A 17,072-nucleotide genomic window follows, 5' to 3' on the forward strand; every position below is an offset into this window, starting at 1 on the left:
TTTAAATAAAACAAAAAAATGGGCAGTTGTGGGGGTTTGTTCTGGAGGGCACGGGCCAAGAACTGACCACACAGCCACACATCAGACAATCAACCACCAACACCAAGCCTCAGGAGAAGAGAAGCCACAACGGGTGACAGCCAGACAGCTTATGGTGAGCTTATCATGGAGAGCAGAGGACTCGAGGGCTGACTGGGAGTGGCCATGCAGATCAACAGCCTGCCTGGACCCATCAGGGCAGAGGGAAAACAGGTGATGGCTTTGGGATGGGCACCCAAATCTGCCGACACTATTCCCCAGTGCACCATCCAGCACCAGGAGAAGACTTGCTTAATTTTTTCCGTATTTTATCCAATTACTCTTTTTTGTTTTCTTTTTGCTACCTTCAACTTCTGTACATAGTCCTCTCATTCCTTTGATGTTTCTACCTCTTCCTTTCTTTGCACCTTCCCCTCCCGGATTGTCCGCTAAGCTATTCACAGAGGGCTTTTTTTTCACCCACCTGGTACCTGACGTGCCAACACCAAAATAATTCTCATTCTTTTGCCCCTAACCGCCTTCTCTTTGGGCCACTGTCCCAGCTGGCAAAGCTTCAGTCTTTCACATGTGTTTTTTGAGCAGTAGGTGGGTAAGGGCTGGCAAAGCGACTTCCTAAGGCCTACAGAGCAATGCTCTGCAAGCCAGACCTGTTCTCTTTCCGGCAAGGCTTCTTTGAAAGGACTTGACAATTCCCATCATGGAACTCAGGTAGTGTTGACAGAGCACTAGACTGTGAAAGGGTTTGAAAGGGGATAGGAAGCTCAGCTTGCAAATGAGACACAAGAAGCTTTCTCCCCACCAGAATTTTGGCATCCCAATAGCAGTGCTGCATGCTGGCCAGCTGTCCCCAGGACATCCTCCATTTGCACACCCCTCCCGCTGGCAATGGACTCACTTTGGCTGTCATGTGGGCCAGAGAAGGGAACAGGCACCCAGAGAGAGATCCTCTCACTGTGTTTCAGAAAATGACAGCACAGCAGCCTTTCTCAGGAAGGTCATATGAAATGACTTCATAGTCGTAACAGGCTGGATTGCCTCGGGGTGGGGGATCAAAGACATCACAAAACTCAAGAGGCTCCAACCTCCTCAGCATATCATTTCACTCAAGGTACTGGGTTCAGACCAAATACCTTTCCTGACTTTATCTAACCCTTCAGTGCTTCTCAAACCCAAAATCTTCCTTCTTCTCTTCAGTCAGCTTAACCACTTCTGCCTTCTTTATCTACAGCTGGAGAGAGCTTTGCAGCTGCCACCTCTGCTCCTCTGTCAGCCCCTTTTCTCCCTGCTTCCAGGGACCACCAACAGTTCCACATGCCTTTCTTCTGCACAATCATGCTCTACACATCGCCTACCATTACTACACATACTTGCCCTGCTGGAGTGATTTTCTGTTTTGCTCTGAGGAGATGGCAAGAGGTCTAAAAACTTTCCTAAGATAAGTTTAGGGAGGAATCTTCCCCACCCACTGTGGCTACCAGAGAGAAAATACAGAAATTTCTCACTATTACGCGCAACAAACTTCTATAAAACATATGAACGTGAATGTCTTACAACTTAGCAAGATAAAGACATGTAAACACTCAATGCAGCGAAGAACAGCACTTCTTCAGTCCTGTCACCACTTCATCTTTCCATGAAACAGCTCTCGAAGAAGAAAACTCAGTCCCACTTGGACCTACTTCAAACAGAGGAACTATCCACTTGGCATTCTTTTGTGTTCTCTGCCTGAGAAAGTTTTGGTGATGCTTTAATCAAACCAACAGTAAAAGTCTGTAAAAAGAAACTTAGAAGACCTCAACAAAGTGGCAATCACGAAAAACCTTTATTTGGCAAGAGTTATCTTATTTTAATTTTCCAGTACCTTTTCAATACTGATGAGGGTTCTTAGCACCATGTAGGCAAACTTGAGCTGAAGTAGGCAACCGTCCTTCTGAGACCTTTTCAGATTTAGGTAACTTGGGTTTTTTGTTGGATCTACACATTCTGTTCCATTCCAGTTTGCAAATTTGGACTGAAGTCTAGAAACGCAACTTTCTTTTCCAAGGGTCAGGTAGGATTTTTTCTGTGTATGTGATGTTAAGAGAGGTCCTTAGGGAGAAGGACATGGCTCTCTTTTCTTTCTTGGTCTCTTCCACCCTCTGGCACTCAAAGCCACACTTGCTGTTGTAGTCATTAGGTACAAGGTCCTGCTAGGATGGTTGACTGATTCAGAAACAAACAGCCATGCTGCCATACTAGGGACATTGCTCTGGAAATGAGCAGAAAGATAAACCATTTGATGTTTTTCACTTTAGACATGTTGCATTGCAGCTTTATCTGCAGCGGGGTCACATTTCCTGTACTGTCCAATACAGTTCCGTGTGTCCAGACCTAACTTGAATCACATCATTTAGGAGTCTCCCGCTGTAAAGCTCACAGCCATGGGATCAAAAGTCCTCTCCACCTCTGCTTAAGTGGCTCTTGATTCCAGGTCTGGACATACACCCAGTCTCCTGACTGGTGAGGATACACTTGAACATTCAGGGTTATTAGTGTTAAGAATGAGGTCTCATATGTCCAATTCCATAAACCACATACTTAAAATTTAGCAGCAGTTTTCATTGAGGTCAGCAATTTTAACTGAGATGAAATAATACAATCAGGTAAAATTCAGTCGTTACAGAAATTTGGTAGTGCTTCGGACAAAGCATAAGCAAAAACCGATTGATCGGGCTACGGGGAGGGTTTCCCACCCTGCCTCACGTACGAAGGCAAAAGGATCCAGACACAACTTACATACAGTATGCTAATACATATTCATCAGTAGTTTCCCATAAATCTCCTCCTATTTTCCATTCTTGCAATCTGTGTCACTCTCCTGCACAGCGCATGCTCCCAGTGTTGCCATGGGGTCTTCTGGTCTCTTTGGGGTCTTCTTGGAGGAAGGCTGAAGGTCTTCCTCACATGTCCTCTGGATAACCTGGCAGGTGGTGCATGCAGATTAAGCTTGGTGTTATAGAAGTAAGCATTATGTTCCAATTAACCCTTATTTATTTCATAGATAAGACCACTATTTTAGACTCCCCATCTGGAATTGCCCCCACTTTATTCATATCCAAAGCTGGTCCTGCACAGGGAGTTGCCTTAACTTCAGTTGCTGCCAATTTTGGTTTGGGAGTCAGTTCCTGACCTAGTCCATTCCCAAGGTCAAATCCAATCCCTCTATCCTGTCTCCTTGTAGATGTATCAGCTCAAAAAACCCATCTGCTCCATAATACTGATCACATATACTTTTCCCCATTATTTTCCAAAACTATTGATATACTTTTTGCAATTTTGTTAGCAAAATCACATCCATTTATCACATTAGCGAGACCAAAACAACAAACTTGCACCTTGATGAAAGCATTTGCTCCTAAAGGTTACAGATTCTCTAGCCAGCAGCATTTCGGCCTCCAGCCGCTGGTGGCAGACAAGGCTCAATGCCCACGGCCGCCAGGAGGAGGCACAGAAGGAGCAGTTTGCAAAGCTTCATTGAGAATCCAGGGAAACTGAGTCTCCATTTCTTCCCCATTTTCTTTCCAGAGAGCGTCTAGGGATATTTGAATTCACCACCCACCCTCTCCCAACTCACTTTGTGGAGGTGGTGCTGAGATTTTGTTTTCTCAGCCTTCATCCATAAATTTGATCAATAACACAGAAGGAGGTGAATGGGACGTCAGCTGTTTCTCATGCATTGCTTGCAGGTTCTCCCCTCCCCACGGGGTCCAAACTTTGCAAACCACAGGTTGTTGCCCTTCTCCAAAAGATTTATTTCATTCCTCCCAATAGCGAAATTCTCAAAACACTCTCCATTTCACTTTCTTTGGGATCATCGCTAATTTTCCCGTGTGATTCAACCACTTCTGTCGCAGACTGAGGTACCACTACCGGACACGGCCTCCTGAAAAGCGAATTCCTTCTTTATCCGCGGGCAGGGTTGGGATGAGGAGGAGGAGGGAAGAAGATTGGCTGTGCAGAGTGGAACGCGTCCTGCAGGGAGCAGAGGAAGGTGACATGCCCTTGGGGCCGTCCCGCCTCTGTGTTTGTGAGGGGCGGGCGCAGTTGAGGCTGAGGGCCGGGCTTGGACTCTGAGGCGTTAAAGGCCTGCCCGGGGCTGCGGGGCTGGCCTTGCAGGCAGGGCGGCCCGGCTGTTGCTGGCGTGTGGAAGACGCTGCTTCCAGGCCTTCCCCGGCAGTGTTAAATTGCAGCTCTAAAGCTCTTTGGCTTTGCACCAGCGTGTTTCAGTGGTTTCTCATGTTTTGGGGGCTGCCTTCATCCCGGCATTCAGTTGCTGCTCGGGCCTGAGGCCGGCTGTTGTTTCAGGCCCTGAGGCAATTTGCAACTGGTTCAGCTCCTTTTCTAGCTGTGGGCAACATTCAGCTCTCTGAGTCAAACCTCCATGCCTATGGGTACCAGGCATGGTCCTTTCCTGGGAATGTTTAATTTTCTTCTACCAAAGGTCATATTTGCTGCACAAGTAACTTTGGATGGTGCCAGTTTCCCTCAGTCACCGTCTCTCTTTAGGGCTGGACAAGCTTTCTATTGAAGCTTTTAGCAAGTCTGTCAGTGGAGAAGAGTTCAGATCAGTTTCTGGGAGGGATTCCATTACTTTTCTGCCAGAAAATAGCAGCGTTGACTGAAAACTTATTTCTCCTTTATTATGTCACGAGCAGTTCCTGCTGTATGGAAAAGGCCCATGTCACCTCAAGAGTACCCTGCTTGCTGTGCCAATTAAGGTGAAAGGCCCCAAAACGTTGCTCTATGAGAGGCTTTAAGAGGACTTAAACTTGTTCATGTATTCTGAGCTAGAAAAGCAGGATAGATACTGAAGCGATGTTCTCAAGGGGTTGGAACAACAGAAAACCCTTCCCTGGCAACTTTTGAAAATCAGAGAACTTTAAAGGCAAAAAAAAATTTTGATCAAGATTTAATCAATATAAAGCATTCCCTGAAGCATTAACTTAGCCCATTCAACTTAACAAACTCCAAGTCTGTTAGATTTTAAATTTCTCAAAAATCTGAGAGGATGGAACTGGGAGAAGAAAGAGAAAATGACCAAAAAGAACCAACAGAGCTACCACTCGAGGTTCCAGTGCTGTTCAGCTGATAGAAATTCCAAGAGGAGGTAGTGTCAAGAGATGTGGTGGCCGCACATCCCGAGGTAAATAGCCTTTGGCTTTCCTGGGGCCTTGCCCCACATGGGGCTCCCACTCTCCTGGCCATTTAGGAGTTGGGTTAGGGGCTCCAGACACAGGTGTGGAGCATTGTCTCCGGTGTGCCAGGGATCAGCGGCCACAGCTGGGCTGGGATGGGGGCCTGGGGGTGTGGGGCGTGCAGAGTAGGGCATCGCCTCAGCAGAGCAAGGCTTGATCTGCCCCTTTCCCCACCTACAAGCGCCCGAAAGGTTTTGAGGCAGCAGTGTCCTCTAGTGTCTCACAACAAGGTTTCCAGGTTTCTGTGCTTCTTGGCTGTCAGGACTCCAGAGATTTGCGGAGGGATATTAAGAAACTTTCACTTTTACTCCTTCTAAAAGAGGCAGCATGAGGGTTGTTTTTCCTTTCTAAGGCCTTCCCTCCTTTCTTTGTCCTCTTCTTGAGGTAGTCCTTGTCAAGCCAGTCCTCTCTCACCTTCTCCATGACAATGGAGGGGGACAATGGAAAAAACAATCTGTGAGAATCTGAGATTGTTAGAGTTACAATGTAGTGAGGAGAAAAAAAAAAGAGCAGTACACAAGAAGAAGAAGAAGAAAATTGTGCAAAAGAGGTAATGGCTTAACCAAGCAAGGTGAAGTGTCACATGGGGCCCCTGGAGCAAAGACAGGATGGCCAGGGCTTCCAGAATGGTTCCGATGGTAGATTGGAGCTGCTGGTGCTGCCTGGAGCAGCTCTGGAGCTGCAGTGGCAGCTTGCTGCTCCCTCTCTGTGGCAGTGGTGGTGGCAGTGGCGATGGTGATGGGTGTCTCTCTCTCCCTGCGGAGCTCTGTTTGGCACTGCTGCTGCCATCAGTCTGCCACGCTGGGCTTGTGTGTGGGAATGGGATCTGCCGCTTCGCTGCCTCTTCCTGCCACCCTGCTGGGCTGCGCTTGGCTTGGCTGGACTCCCTTTGGGCTTGGCTGAACTCACTTGGTATCAGTGTCACCACTCTGGGTTGCCTTGTTCTGCTGGAGCAGAAAAGCAGTCCCACATGCCACCCTGGCCCTGATGGTTTCAGCTGTGTGTCAGAGCTGTCACTTCAGTGCCACCCATCTGAGCCCCGTGTCCTAAAATTTACTGTTGAAGGACAAAAGTGGGGGGAAAACATGGTGGTGCTGCGTTGGTGCCAAGGCCTCTCTGCTGGAGTGAGTCAGAGAGAAGGATCCTCCTTGCATTTTGTGCCATGGCATTTCCCTGCTGAAACCACACCCATGGCTGTGGTGTAAAATGCTTTGAATAAATAGTGCTGAAAGATGCATGGCCTTGCCTCTGTACTGAAGCCCTCTGGTCCTTTCCTGGGTAGTTGGCCAGTGGCTTTCCTGAGAAACGGCCCTGGCGACTTTGATGAGCGAGACTGCTTGATCCAGTTGTTCACAAAAGCACCTTAATTGTACTAGCACAACAACAAACTAAACAGTGTGCACAGTACAAAGAACGAAGCAGAAAAAGCCGGGGTCTAGGGTCTGCAGCAATACTTATACATTTTCAGAAGGGGAGGGGTTAAGGTGGGCTTTGAAGAATGGATCCAACAAGAAGGAATGGTTTGAAATTTTACAAGTAATGCAGTAATAATTATCCAATGGTAATGCAGAGAAATCAGAACTTTCTAGTAATCATTTGAATAATTGAACAAGAGGATCATGGGTGGGTGTTCTGACTCACACTAAATACAAGGGTTTTCATATTGCCTCAAGTGGAAGTCTCCTGAATTTTTCAAACCGGCTTCAACACTGCACCTGGGAGAGACCTCTAAATGTAATTGAAGTAGTGCTTCTCCTGCTTTCTAGAACTAAGGAAGGTCCAGCTGGAAGAAGCCTTCTGGGTTTTGCTCAGAAGCAATAATGGCCAAAGAGCAGTAATGGGGTTCCTCACATCCTGGTCCCTTCTCGGTGCTCGTCTTCTCAGTGTGGGCTAGAGGGGCTTAGTGTGATTTTAATTTTAGATGCCTTGAGCAAGAGGTTATGGACCGGGAGGGCTTTTTGTGTTGCTTTGTAGCAGAGGAGAACTCTGCAGGGTTTTTTTGGCATTCTCTGTAGAGAAGGTGTGGTTCTGTGCATGAACTCACAAAGCAGCCCAGGGCACTGCTATTGTGATGTCAGCGGCCGCATGGCAGCGTTGTCAGGCAGAGTTGCTGTGCCGAGGCCCGGAAGGGCTCAGTGTGCAGAGCAGCTCTGTGCACGCTCACTGCAGGGGAACCTGCTCATTGACGAGGTCTCTGCCAGCACGACTCTGAATATTTTTCTTTTCTTCCTACAGGTCTTGTCTGGTGCAGACTTGACCGGCGCCGCTCAAGCCATGGAGGGAGTGTGTGCTGCAGCTTTCACGGCCTTTACTGTGGCTTATTCCGGGTACTTTTTCACCCACCTGGCACGTAAGTAGACGTTTTTGTTCAGTGCAGCATATGGAAACCCAAATGCCACAAAGAGGCCTTCAGCTGGATAATGCCCCTGCCCCGAGCTCCAGCTAAGAAGGGGGTGTCTCTCGCCAGTGGGGCGTGGGCAGCATTTGTAATGTAGCCTGCAGGGGTTCCGCTCCTGCCGTGGCAATGGAGTCTGGAGTCTCCTCAGTTTGGTGGCTCCAGCAAGACAACTTCCAGGATGGGAAGACTGGGAGAGCTTGGCAGGAGTCCTTGTAAAAGCTGTGCGCTGCTCTCCAGGACTGAGGGGAAGTCCCTCAGTTCAAGTCTTCTTGTCTGCATTCCCTCATCCCAGCATGTGCCTGTGGAACTTGACGCTTCCTGCACGCTAAAAGAGCCGTTTGTTCTGTGATGAAATTACAGAACGCGCTTGGAAAAGGCCTCTGAGATAGACATTTTAGAGGAGTTCTTGTATGCTCCCAGACACAGGAGCTGTTCCACTGCTGTGTCACCATAGAACAGCCACCATGGCTCAGGGGGACAGGGGTGAAGCCTCCCTGGGGAAAGGTTTTCAGTAAGCTCATGGCAATTGCTGCATGCAATGTCTTGAGAAAATTGAAGTACAGGAAAGAGAGGAGCTGTAGCTGCTGCAGGCTGGGGTGGGGCAGAAGCAATGACTGTTAGAGAACCACTTGGAGATTTTCTCAGTCTCAGGTTTCTGTGGGTTGAGTGGCCAAAGAGGACAAAAGGTAGACACCAGGCAGTATTTTGTGCTGCTGTTGTCTTGCTTGCTGTGTGCCACAAGGGATGCTGCTGGAGTGATGCAGTGAAAGCAGAATGCTCTGTCTTTGGGTTGACTTTTTGGTGGGCTTGGCCAGCACAGGCAGTTTTCTTACAGCATCTGGTTCTTTTTCCCTTGTGTGTTGCAGGTCACATCAGCCTTGCCTGGAGAGAATCCGGTCTTTGGGTGAGTGGCAAAGGAGCCTCTGGCGTTGGTGGCATTTGACACTTGTGGAGCAAGCTGTGAGCTGGGCCTGTTGCAGTCCAGTGCCAGCCTGGCTGGATGAATGAAAGTACAGTCCAGGCCCTTTGCAGCCTAGGCAGCAGCAGGAGCTGGAGAAGCCCAGGCTGTTTTCTCCAGTTCCTTTCCAGAGCTTTTAAGCAGCTGAAAGTGGGGCTGCTGGGTGCTTTAAGCCATGATGGAATTTCTCCTGTACAAGAGAGTGCAGTCCCATCAAACTGGCCCGTTTTACTTGAGTTTGAGCACCTTAGAATCCCATTTCTCTGCAGATGCTTTCTCCTTAGTGCATCTGGCTCTGGAGCTGAATATAAAGAAGGTTACGTGTCCCTGACAGTGCTGTCTGTCTGCAGAGCCCAAAAGGAACCTCGGAGCCTCCTGTGGCTGCGTGTCTTCCTGAAGAAGAGGCCAAAGGGGAGGAAGATGCCCAGCAAAGTGCCCCTGCAGGGCCTGAGCATCCAGCATCAGTAAGTGGCAGCTCTGGGTATTCCTGTGGCTGGAGCAAAGCATAGCTGCAAGTTTCTGATCAGACAGCACCTCCCGTGCCTGGCTGAAGATGCTGAGGGCTGGAATCTTGCCTGCCCTTCCCCCAGGCTGTGAGGCCTGGAAAAGGGGCGTGGAACTTGGATGTTCAGGCATCACCTTCCTACTGTTCTGAAAGGGGCTGTGATTTTTTCTTAGCAAGAGAAAAGAGGTAGCATTAGGATGTCTTTGGATGCTCCTGGGGTACAAGTGAGGCCCTTGGTGCCCAGTGGCTGTGCAGGCTCCCTGTCCCCAGTGAAGAGAGCAGTGCAAAGGTGCAGTTCAGAAGCTTGCAGGATATTTGGAGACACTGTCCCCAGGAGGGACCTGGCCCTGCACAGAGAGCAGCTGTCAGTAGCTAAAGGATCAGCTGAGATGCAGCGGGGCCTGTAGCTGAATATAGGTAAGGTTGTGAAGGACAGGTTCTTTCCTGTCCCTCATGCTGCTGTGTGTCCACAGAGCAGAAGGGCAGCGTCAGCACCTGCTCTGGCTGCCTCTGTACCCGAGGAAGAGGCTAAAGAGGAGGAAGGTGCCGATGAACCTGCCCCTGCTGTCAGCCCAGGGCCAGAGCAAAGATCATCAGTAAGTGCCTGCTTTGGTTAGCAGTGTCTGTGGTGTCATTTTGTGCGTGGTGTAAAAGCAGCCTTTGGATTCTGGGCCTTGAGCTGGAGAAGCGGGCTGCAAAAGCTGAGAGGTGAAGAGCCCTGGATGTGGCCAGCAGCATCTTCCTAGGGGCTTGCATTTGAAATGGGATGGGAGGGGCATCTCTGCCAGGCACATTTGTGACCCTCATTCATTTCTTGTCCCAGAGCTCCACCTCCTCTGTCCTGGCACCTGCAGGAGCTGCAGCAGAAGGCTCTGAAGGAGCCTCCAGTCCCCAAGCTGGCAAGTCAAGCGTGAGCAGCTCGTGCATCTGGAGCACGAGTAGCTCCTCTGGCAGCAGAGAGCAGCTGGGAGAGAGGACAGAGGACAAGTGCCTGGCCATGCTGAGTAGGTCCTTTGTGATCCTTGTCTGCTGGAGCAGTGCCCTGTGTGTGCGTGTGTGTCGGCATGAGCTGTGCCAGCTCCTGTTCCTCCTCAGCTGAGCGCCAGGTGCTGAGGCCTCCACACAGGACCTGTTGTTGTGCTTTGAGGTGGTGAGGGGTCACCGGGCTGTTGCTCCTGCCTCTGAGAGCAGCTCAGCCTGGCTAGGCTTTGCCTGAGCTTCCCTGGAGGCAAAAGGCAAACCAGAGGTTGTTTCTGGCTGAGCAGGAGGCCGTGACCCAGCCAGTGAGTCTCAGGCCTCAAGGAGCTCCTGTGGGGCACGGCCAAGGTCATGTTCAGAACTCAGCCTGTCCTAAGGGCTGAGGCACCTCATTCCTAAGGCCCATCACAGTAGGTTGGAACATGAGCTCCTGCTCCTGAAAGGCAGAAGGCCATTGTTTAGGCAAAATTGTCCTGCTTAAAGCTGGAGATTGCGCTTCTGCTGGAAGCACTTTGCAATATTCTTGCTGTGCTGCAAAGGGCAGCTGTTGAGAACAATGATGCCAGGAGCCAAGATGCCTTTGATGTTTGCAAGGATTCAAGGTTTGGCTGAATGTCACAGAGTGTTGGTTGCCAAGAACAGCAAGGTTTTGTTTTTCCTGCTGCCCTTAATGTTTCCAGACAACAATCACTTCTCTTGGTTACAGGTTTGTGATCCCCGTCTGCTCTGACTGTTTCTGCATGTGCTTAGGTTTTAGTTTAGCCTTTTAGTTTGGTGCAGGCCATCTGTGCTGCAGGGCTGCTTGTCTTGCTGCTGTTGTTTTTGAGGTGGTGGCGGTGCGGTGGTGTTGTTGCTTCCCGACTGCCTGAGTTGAAAGGGCCCAGTGTGGCAGAGAGTGGGGCTGCCTTTCTGATCTGCTGCAGGGTGGGATCTCTTTTGAAGTGAGCATCTTTCCTTGGGTTTTTACAGAGATGCTGGTGAGCGAGGGAGATCCTGAGGCTGTCTACACAGAACTGGAAACTATTGGCAAAGGGTGAGTGCAGCCACAGCTCCTTCTTCAAAGGGAGGGCCTGTGCATTTTGCTGGTGTCACATCTGCCCAGAGCGACGTCAGGCAAGCTCCAAAGCTGTTCAGACACTGCGTTAAGATGATGCCTGATGATCTCTCAGTACGGGTCAGCATTTATAGCTGTGGTTCGAAGGCATGGCAAAGACACCTGGATGCTGGCAATGTCTTTTCTGCAGCAAAGAGCAGCACCTGGCAGATCTCCTGCCCCTCAAGTGTGTTGCACCTGTTTGCCGCTTTTCCCAGGAGAAATCGTTTTTGCATGTCTCAAAAGAACACAGAATGCGTGGGCATGAAAAGAGGAGAAACTTTGTTGCCTCAAAGGTCAAGTTAGCAGCTGACAGCTGTCAGGGAACAGCTCTCGGTAACATTTCTTTCCAGTAGTTTGCTGAAAACAGGGTTCAGTGGTCAGGATGGCCACCGCCTAGTCTACAAGGCAAAAGCCGAAATGAAAGAAGCAGCTGTCTTTTGTAGCTGAGGTGGCAAAAGACAAAGCTTCAGGGCAATGCCCAGTGCCAACGCACTCCAGAGGAAAAGGCATCATCTGGCTGATGGCAGACCCCTGGTGGATCCTGTTGGGTTGAGGCCTTTCCTGCAAAGAATCCACCAAGCTGTTCCCTTTGAAAGCCGGCTCTGCTGCCTGGAAATGGGACTGATTTGCAACATTTCCTCTGTGAGAAGCCAAATGTACAAGAAGTCTGCAGAAAAGTCGAGTCCTCCCTGTGTCTGATGCATTGAAGAGAAGCAGCTGCCAAATGCTCTGGACCCAGAACACAGCTGTCCAGGGATGCTGTGTTTTGAGGACTTCTCCATTTGTGTGTGCAGCAATGGAAGCCTTTGCCTGCTCTGGCTGTTGCTGGACACTAAATTGCTTGCAAGCTGAAGAAGGAATCTGTGTCTAGAGGCTTTCCTCCATGGCTGTTACATGGCTTCAGGCTTCTCAGGAGGCCTGAGTGGTGGTGCTTGAGTTTGGCAGACAGACTCCAAGGAGAGGTGGGAGAAGGCCCAACCAGCAAGTTCCTGGAAAAAACCCACACATGTACAGATACAGAAAGAGAAAAGGAGGAAAACATCAAGACGAGAATCGGTCCTGTTCCATTTACTGTTTGCCCACGGGCTTTTTTCCCATTGGACTGCAGTGTCTTGCCCTTGCAGGGACTAAAGGTCTTTTTCTTTCTCTGCTGCTGTTTTGTTTCTAGGGGTTTTGGCCTGGTGTGCATGGCAGTGGAGACTGCCACAGGAGAAGAGGTAAGCGTCAAGCAGCGCTGCAGCTTCTGCAGCTCTCGAGTGCCCTCCCCTCGGCTGTGAGCTGTGGCTGAGCTTTGGGTGGCCAGTAGAGCTTTGCTGCAAAGGGAAATGAAGTGCAGAGCAGTGTCCACCTGCCAAATGCAGCGGGGACAGATTTTGTCCTCCTCAGCTGCCCCAGGGAATGCAAGGAGGCCAGGCGGTATCTGTCAGAGGAGGACACGCTGCCTGGGTCTTAGTGCCCAGCTGGCGTCTCAGAGCATGGCACTGCTCTTTGGGGCTGCAGGGTTGCTGAGTTCTCATTTCTGGCTGTCAGCAAGTACATGGGAATGGTGCTGGTCCTTCTGTAGGCACCTGCAGTGCTGCCCTTGGAAGTGTGCTCAGAGAGAGTGGTCTGCAAGGAGTCTCTCAAGGGCCCAAGCCCTGCTCAGAGCCTGGTGTATACGCCTAGGAGATCAAGGCAGGAGTTATGTCTTTTGGCAGTCAGGCAGTAATTGCAAATGTCAGTGGTGTGAAGGAAAATATTTTAGTGGAGCAAAATAAAAGTTCCTGAAGTGAGGAAGTGCTAGGATTGTCCTTTTTGGAGGCATTTTTTCCGTGAAGTATGTAGGGGTGTATTTCTTAAAGGGAAGAAGCCTCAGAATGTTTTATGGACGGCATTTTTTCTGTCGTGTCTGTAAGAGCTGGGTTTGTTGTTGTGCAATAGAGAATGCCAGTGGTTGCTGCAGGAATGACCAAACACCCTAGAAGTGCCAAAGGTTTCCCAGCAGTTTTGCTCCATTTCTACCAGCACAAAATGGCTTCCTGCTTGCAAGAGGTGTGTGAATGAGCATGGGGATGATAAAGTAATACCTTGGGAGAAGACTGGCCCTGGGGCAGAGTGAGGGTTGTTAGAGCTTGGAGGTGGAGAGCTTAGAGCGTGTTTCTCCCAGGTTTCCAAGGCAAAGGATATGTGGCTCCGTGTCTTGGGAAGTGCCCAAGCAGGCGCTCTGATGTCCTGTCACAAGGCAGCTTGGCCCAGCCCAGCACTATCATCCCATAATCACTGTCTCCATGTTGCCTTTGTGGTCCTGTGCCACAGACTTCTTTGGTTCATGGCTTTCTATGTCGTTTTAGGTGGCCATAAAGAAAATCAGTCTCTTGCAAGAGAGCGGCAGCGAACTGTGCCTGAATGAAATCCAGGTCATGCGTGGCAATAAGCATGCCAACCTTGTCAACTATGTAGACAGGTGAGTGGTTCTGCTGTTCTGCCGCGAGAGGTCATTCACATCCTGCAAGCCAGAGGTTCCGCCACTCCTTTGGTGGCTGGCAGAGGATGGAGCTGTTCATTCCTGTTTCTGGGCTGATCTACAGCGTCTTGGGAGGAGATTGCATTGGGGCTGTGTTAATCATTCCTGGCATACCGAGTTTGAAGGGCGCCTTCAAAGGCCAGACTCGGCTCTATCTTACCGAGCCAACAGCCTCAAAGTTCCTGTGCTCTCTCCCCATGGTTTTATTTGGTTTGGGGTTTGATTTTTCCCCCATGCGTCTGAAGTGCTGACAAAGCACTGTAGATTGTATTTCCCTTGGCCTGTTGCGTTGGTGTGGATACCAAGCAGTCTTTTAGACTGCCCAGAGTTCAAGGCCTGTAGAGCATAGTGAATGACTCCTCACTTCCTCCTGTCTTCCTCTGAGAGAGACACAGAAACGAGAATGCATCAGGTGGTGTGAGTGCGCACATTCATCTCCAGGCTGTTGTTTCCTCCTTTCAGCTACCTGCTGGACGAGGAACTCTGGCTGGTGATGGAATACATGGACGGAGGTTCCTTACACGATGTCATCAGGGAGACTCATCTGGCAGAAGGAGAGATAGCAGCTGTCTCTCGGGAGGTAAGGCACGGTGCTTGTGCTTCCCATGGCTTGGTCGCGATGGTCCTTCCAAACAAGTGGTAAGGAGAGGAGAGATTTCATCTCCTGAGCCTCCTTGCTGCCTTTCTCTTATGACTGGCAGTAGTAAGAGCACCTGAAGTGCCTGCCAGTGTCCCTGCCCTTCTTCTAGTGTGTTTGTGTTTGCCTCTCTAAACACTTGCCTGGAGCCTGTGTGAGCTGCATTCCTGCATCCCTGAAGGGCAAAAGTGCTGGTGGTGCAATGTCAAGCAAGTGGCAAAGACAAAGAGATACTTGCAGGACTCTCAGAGAGCTGAGCCTCAAAGGAGAGCCTTGCACCCAAAGTGGTGTTTGCAAAAGCATCCACTGTTGCCTGACTGGAGAGAGCACAGCCACTGCAGCAGTGCTCCGTCAGTCTGTGGTTGCAGGGCACGGCCGGAGGAACAATTGCCCTTTCTCTTTCAGAAGCAAACGCACCCTCACTTAGAAAGGCACTGCTGTCCTCGTGTTGGAGCAGCAAGCTCTTGCCCTTGCCAGCAGCCTGTCCTGCCATGGCTCAGCGTGGCCCAGGAATGTGGCAGTGTTGCAGATGTGCCACTTCCCTGCTTGTGGGATGAAATCCACTTAGGCTGGTGTTTCTTTTTCCTCTCTCAGTGCCTGCAAGGCCTGGATTTCCTTCACTCCAAGCAAGTGATCCACCGGGACGTCAAAAGCCGCAACATTCTCCTGAGTCTGGACGGATCTGTCAAGTTGGGTGGGTGTTGCTGACCAGGCTCCGCCGTGGCAGGCTGTGGTGTGGGGCTGCCTTTGGGTGACTGCCGGTTCCCTTGCAGCGCAGGCTGCCCTGCTGCAAGCGCAGAGCACAGCCACAAGGTGCAGGGAGGTGTTGCTGGGAACAAGGGCTCAGGAGTGCCTTTGGCTTGTGGATGTGTCCCTTCCCAAGCAAGGCACTCACAGTCTAATAGCTTCAGGGCACTAAAAGCCACTGTCTGAAACTGGGGGCTTTTGCTAAGTGGCCAGTTCTGCATTTCTTTTGCTGCAGGCCCAAGGAATGGCAGCATGGCCCCTTTATGGCAGCTGGGTTCCACGCTGCCTTCTTGGACATGGGTACAGTGGGGACTCCTTTTGTTTGCTTTCCTCACTCACGCTGCCTCCTTTTTTCTCCTCAGCTGATTTTGGCCTTGCTGCTGAGCTCACCGCTGAGCAGAACAAACGGAGATCAGCTGTCGGGACCACTTACTGGATGGCGCCTGAAATCTTCACCAGGAAGCTCTATGGCCCCAAAGTGGACATCTGGTCCTTTGGCATTGTGGCGATCGAGATGGTGGAAGGGGCGCCTCCTTACTGGAATGAAACCTCCCGCACGGTGCGCTGCAACTGCTCTCAGATTCTGCTGTCACCCAAACAAAATCTGCTCCCATGCCTCTGCCTGGCAAGCTTGCTAACACCTTGAGATGAGAGGTTCCAGGCTGCACAGTGTCTCGTGCTCCTTGTCCAGATCATCCCCTCTGCCAGTTCAGTGCAGGAACAGCACAAAGAATCGTGATGCCTTTTGCTTGACGGAAGCTTTGCCTAAGGGAGCAGTGAGCCGTGCTGAGCTGCATTGTATGGAATAATCCTTGGAAACAGTAGAGTTAGACCAAAGTTCATCCTCCAAATCGCCTGTAGAGCTGGTGTCAGTTCTCAGAGAAGCCAAGTGTGCTTTTGCTGATGGAGTTGCTCTTAATTGCATCAGCCAGTGAAATCAGGGGTGAAGGCAAGAGCCTTTGCATATTGGACTGGCTAGGGCTGCTTTGGGTCCTCTCAGCAGGGGCTGGAAATGTATCTCCCAGGATCTAGCAGGGAGTGAAGTGCCACTGGAGAGTGGAGGCTGTCCAGTGGGGTGTGTGTGAGCAGTTTGGGGTGCGAAGGAGACAGGTAGAGTGTGGCATTTCCTTCTTCTCTAGGTTCAAGAGCTGATCAGCAGCGGGGGCAGGCCGAAGCTGCAGAAGCCCAGGCAACAGTCGGCGTGGTTGCGAGACTTTCTGCACTGCTGCCTGGAGAGGGACGAGGACAGGCGCTGGTCTGCCCAGGAACTGCTGCAGGTAAAAGGCAAAGCGGCTGCAGGCTGCGCCAGCTGCCCGCTGCCAGGGGCTCCTCATCTGCTCAAGTCCAAGGCGTCTGATGGGCCCCGCTCCTAAGTATCTCCAGTCTGGGGGCTTGCAAAGGAAAACAAAGGAGAATCGTGGCCTAGGATGCCTTGGAGGGAGCCTTTCAAGGTCACCTAGACCAAATCTCCTCATCTGGATTCATGGATTTGTGGGATTGGGAGCCATGTTTGCCTCATGTAGCAAGGTCCTGGATGTGGAGACAGAGGTGCCCAGAATGCCCTCCTTTCTGCTTTCTGTATCTTTCTGGTAGCCAGAGAAAGCCTGTTTCAGCCTGTGAGGAAAGGTCAAGTTCATGTTTTCTTTTTCTCTTTGGGCAGCATCCGTTCGTAACATCAGCCAAGCCAACCTCTGACCTGACGCCTCTCATCATGGCCACGCAGCAGTTTATGGCCGACAGGAGATACTAGCCCTGGAAGAGGCCATTGTTGTAGTTTGTAGTTTGTAGTTTGTAGTTTATAGCTCGTAGTTTGTAGTCTGTAGTTTGTAGTTTGTAGTTTATAGCTCGTAGTTTGTAGTTTGAAGATTATAGATCATAGGTTGTAGTGTGTTGAGACTGGTAGTCAAAATAAATACTGTCATAAATAAAACCTTGACTGTGCAGGAAGCTTCCCTTTGTTCTCAGCCTCTGAATAAG

The 17,072-nt window shown here is 50.4% G+C and overlaps 1 protein-coding gene across 1 annotated transcript; it reads left to right on the forward strand.

Moving 5' to 3' along the window:
- The first annotated feature begins 204 nt into the window (after positions 1–204).
- LOC131571609 (serine/threonine-protein kinase PAK 3-like) lies at positions 205–16,845 on the forward strand. The gene is made up of 14 exons (XM_058824388.1): positions 205–252; positions 3,440–3,537; positions 3,933–4,101; positions 4,384–4,469; positions 8,980–9,093; positions 9,608–9,730; positions 9,958–10,044; positions 12,377–12,425; positions 13,539–13,651; positions 14,174–14,291; positions 14,943–15,042; positions 15,458–15,654; positions 16,235–16,372; positions 16,756–16,845. The coding sequence occupies exons 1-14, from the start codon at positions 205–207 to the stop codon at positions 16,843–16,845; spliced, it is 1,530 nt and encodes a 509-aa protein (XP_058680371.1).
- Positions 16,846–17,072: the final 227 nt, after the last annotated feature.

This window comes from Ammospiza caudacuta, chromosome Z (genome assembly GCF_027887145.1).
Source record: "Ammospiza caudacuta isolate bAmmCau1 chromosome Z, bAmmCau1.pri, whole genome shotgun sequence".
Lineage (NCBI taxonomy): Eukaryota > Metazoa > Chordata > Aves > Passeriformes > Passerellidae > Ammospiza > Ammospiza caudacuta.